Source organism: Hemibagrus wyckioides, linkage group LG18 (assembly GCF_019097595.1).
Source record: "Hemibagrus wyckioides isolate EC202008001 linkage group LG18, SWU_Hwy_1.0, whole genome shotgun sequence".
In the NCBI taxonomy this organism is placed as follows: Eukaryota; Metazoa; Chordata; class Actinopteri; order Siluriformes; family Bagridae; genus Hemibagrus; species Hemibagrus wyckioides.
The window spans coordinates 18,250,001-18,254,312 of record NC_080727.1 but is presented as its reverse complement, the minus strand read 5'-3'; the positions used below and the strand labels follow the sequence as shown (position 1 = coordinate 18,254,312).

At 41.1% G+C, this 4,312-nt stretch overlaps 1 protein-coding gene across 1 annotated transcript in view; it reads left to right on the top strand.

Moving 5' to 3' along the window:
- Positions 1-2,272: 2,272 nt before the first annotated feature.
- The window catches only part of pou4f4 (POU class 4 homeobox 4), a 3,445-nt gene continuing 1,405 nt past the window's right edge, over positions 2,273-4,312 (top strand). The window contains exons 1-2 of the mRNA XM_058415015.1: positions 2,273-2,708; positions 3,581-4,312. The exon at positions 3,581-4,312 is cut by the window's right edge and continues 1,405 nt beyond it. Of these exons, the coding sequence (XP_058270998.1) occupies positions 2,589-2,708; positions 3,581-4,312 (852 nt within the window). The 5' untranslated portion in view covers positions 2,273-2,588. The remainder of the gene's footprint in view (positions 2,709-3,580) is intronic.

Genomic DNA, 4,312 nt, shown 5'->3' with positions numbered 1-4,312 from the left:
TGTAAAAGAAGGGAGTGTACATATAAAAACCCATGAAAACTATGAGAATAAGCATAACAATATAAAAGAAAATATAAACAAAACGAAACATGAACTGTGTAATATTGCAGTATAATAGTGATGTGTATGATGATAATATAATAAATACACAACTATGAAGCTAGGAAAATATCTGCAGTATTTTAAATCTAGAAAAAGATGAAGAAGACAAATCTAAAGGAAAACAAATGAGTGCTTGGCCCCCTAAAAATAATCATTGCTACTTCAGAGAATAGAAATCTGAGGTGCTAAAGAACCTTTTTCTGATCTACAATTAAAGGCTCATGTGGTTCTGATGAATATATGACATCATAATGTGTAGCCATGAATTTATAAACGATTGAAGAGCATTTTTTTAAACAGTAATCCACATTTTTTTTTTTTTCATATAAAATGTCTGAGCATGAAGTAAATATTTACAAACAGTCTAGGCTTCACACAATCTATTAACTCGAAGAGGAACAGCCAATACAACCCATTTCCCATTCTGGCATTAATATTCATAGGAGAAAATGTTCCATTAGGATATTCAAGCACTTTCCCATGCTTGTTTGAAGAAAACTCAATGGATAAAATGTGTGGTGCTGATCCACGCTTGGTAAAGGAAGGATAGATTAGATGTGTGGAGAGAAAGAGGTAGAAAGGTCACAGGTAACATGTAGCTGCTGGATAATAACACATGCCTTCACACACGTCAGCTCCAGTCTCCGTGATAAAGTTCCACTTCCTGTGCTTCTCTTGGTCTTTCGATCCTGCTGTGGTTGGACTCCCCCGGTGATGGTGGTTGCCAGGGGAGAGGTGACGGCGCTGATGTATATTTAATAAGAGGGTGCCAAGACCCTAGCGGAGAGCCAGGTATAAGAGGACAATGTCTCTGGCAGCGCTCAGCGCTCAGGTTTCCGAGTCACACTCACTGAGACTCGCTCTCCCATTGTGGACTTCTATTATCAGTGTCTGGAGTTTCAGCTCCAATTAGAGTGATGACTGTGTGAGGCTCAATACAAGCCAGAGCAAGACAGCTTGTGTGCGTCACAAAAAAAGAGGCCTGTCTGACACTCTGCCCTTTATACGTGATCTATGATCTACATCTTGTTCAGCCATTTTAGCTGTGAGGATAGTGCATGTTGTCGCAATCGACCATGCCTTTCGGTTTGAGTTTCTACATAACATAACATAACATAACATAACATAACATAACATAACATAACATAACATAACATAACATAACACGTACCCATCCAATCCAGCCATTATCCAGCGACTTGATAAGGCTTTTGATTTACAGTATCATTTGTTTGACCAGAGGTTTTATGATAAATATTTCATTGTGCTCTTATCCATTTTGAGCTGTTTATACACTAATTGGGAATCCATATTGTGGTATATACCACAAAGTAAAAGGGCAATAATTAATTCATGCGTGAAATTGTATGGCTCGCCACTCAGAGATGCAACTATCAGATCATCAATGTCACCTTTCATTCAAGGAATTTAATTAATCTCAAGCAAGATAAATATATTCGACACATAAAACAAACAAGAATATTTGTGTCAGGACTGATTTCATTATACTTACATTCATTATATTTGCTTTATAATTGGATGGGTTTTGCTGAGTATACAAAAATCTGTGGTTAATAATAATAATAATAATAATAATAATAATAATAATAATAATAATAACAATAATAATAATAATAACAATAATAATAATAATATGTTTTATTTATATAGCACCTTTCGACACCTCAAGAACACTTTACATCCCAAGCTAATAAACATAAAGGAGAACAATAATAAACAATAATAAACAAACAAAAGACAATAAAAAAAATTGCCAAACAAAAACAAATCAAGAAAGTAGTGTTTAAGGTTTGTTTTTAGATATATATATTAAGATGTCTAAAAACATATAGAATATTAAAGCTTAGAAGATATTATGGAGACAAATAGCTGAAAATGTCAGATATCGATATTCAAATTTTCAATATCGTTATTGGATAGAAGATGTGATATCGTTAAATTTCCAGTCTATGACGCACTCTTTACCTGTCACACCTGGAGCCGTGTTATTTAGTTTAACAGCGTGCGAAACTGTCACGTTTTTCAGCACCAATGAAAACACTCCATAGGCGGGATCTCCTCAGAGGCCACGCCCTCCTGCCCACGACATTAATTCAGCAGCGCACGGAACTCAAAAGGTGGGAGTCAGGGGACGAAAGCGTGCTCGAGCTTAATTCGGCCAATGGTGTTAGAGCAAAGTTAGAAAGGAGGGCGTGCCGGGTTTCGAGGGGTGGGCGGAGTCAGGGACACGTTTATATTTAGATGCCTGCGTCAATACCTGGGCCGTATCAAGGCTGCTGACAGGAGCAATTTAATTTTTTTTTCCACGCCAAACGAAGACCTCCCAGGCAGGACTGGTGGGCTGCCTGTCCTCTTCGTGACGTTTTCCCGACTGCTTTATACATTTCAAGACATCAAGTGTGACCGGAGCGAAAACGGACTTAAACGAATAAGACGAAAAACGACCTTCTCTAAATTCCGCAATCATGATGTCCATGAACAGCAAGCAAGCTTTCAGCATGCATCCGATTCTCCACGAGCCCAAATACACACCTCTGCACTCCAGCTCGGAGGCGATCCGACGGGCATGTCTGCCCACACCATCGGTAAGATCCGTGCGATTTATCCACATCCACGATCCATCCATATCTTCATCATATCTGACATAACGGTGGTGTAATGATGACAATCAGATGTGAGTTACAAACATTAACGTCACATTAACGTTTTATAAAATTAGCAAACAGACAGTGTATTGAAGGAAAGCATTTTGTGACAAAAGGTCATAAACTATACTATACTACACTATACTATACTATACTATATATTGATTAGATACTCAAATAACTGTTTGTATCATAGGTGGAAATGCTGAAATAATCTCCTAATAATCACAGTAGTTTTATCTTGCTTTTAAACTTACACATTATTTTAAAAATGATCACATGGATATTTTTTTTTAATTCATTGCATCTTAAAAAGTAAACCTGAACAGCATAGATGAACATAAGTTATAAAGCTCCACTCCAAATTTCCAAAAATCCCAGTAAGCCTGCATCAAGTTTCTTTATAAAGTATCTCTTGAAATGTTTGAGTTTTCGGTTCTGTTAGGAAACATTCGTGTCTCAGGACGAATTTCAGCAACAACAAAAAATGTGTCGGAAAAAACGAAAAGATCTTCCGTGAATCATTTATCTTTAGTTTACAGAAGGGATAAAAAATAAGAGAAACTGTGTACGCTGTGAAAGAATTTGGATTTAAACATGGCTGTATAATACTATCAAATGTATAATATTATTGGTTTTTATTAAGTTTATTATGCTTTGCAAGAAATGCTTAGTAAATTATAGTAGTATAGGTTTAAAAACATAAATAATAAAGATGTGACTGGAAAGATTTTTAAACTATAATATTGGTTAACGGTAGAGACTTTCATTATGTTTTTTTCTTATTTTGCTCTCTGTCTCTCTTTTTGTAGCTGCAGGGAAACATCTTCGCCGGTTTTGATGAAACGCTGCTGCAGAGAGCCGAGGCTCTGGCCGCGGTGGACATTGTGACCCAGAAGAGCCACCCGTTCAAGCCAGACGCCACGTACCACACCATGACCACGATGACAAGCATGACAGGCACCCCCACGTCCTCCCCGGCGCACCTGCACCACCCGTCCGTGCTCACGTCTCATCATCACGCACACCACCCGCACCACCACCAGCCGGCTCAAGGTCTCGAGGGCGACCTGCTCGAGCACCTCTCCCCCGCCATCTCGCTCGGTGGCATGCCGACCGCCGCGGACGTAGCCTCGGGCGCGTCGCACGCACACTCGCACATGGCCGCGGCCATCAACCACGCGCAGCACCATCACCACCCGCACTCGCAGGCCGTAAACGTGCACCACCCGCACCACGCCCTGGCCGCGCACGCGTCCCTCGCCAGCGCCAGTGTAGTGTCTGGGGACGCCGAGCCAGACCCCCGCGAGCTCGAGGCGTTCGCCGAGCGCTTTAAGCAGCGTCGCATTAAGCTCGGCGTCACCCAGGCAGATGTGGGCGCCGCGCTTGCTAACCTCAAGATACCCGGAGTTGGGTGCCTGAGTCAGAGCACGATCTGTCGCTTCGAGTCGCTCACGCTCTCCCACAACAACATGGTGGCCCTGAAACCCATCCTCGAAGCGTGGCTCGAGGAGGCCGAGAGGGCGCAGCGCGAGAAGATGGCC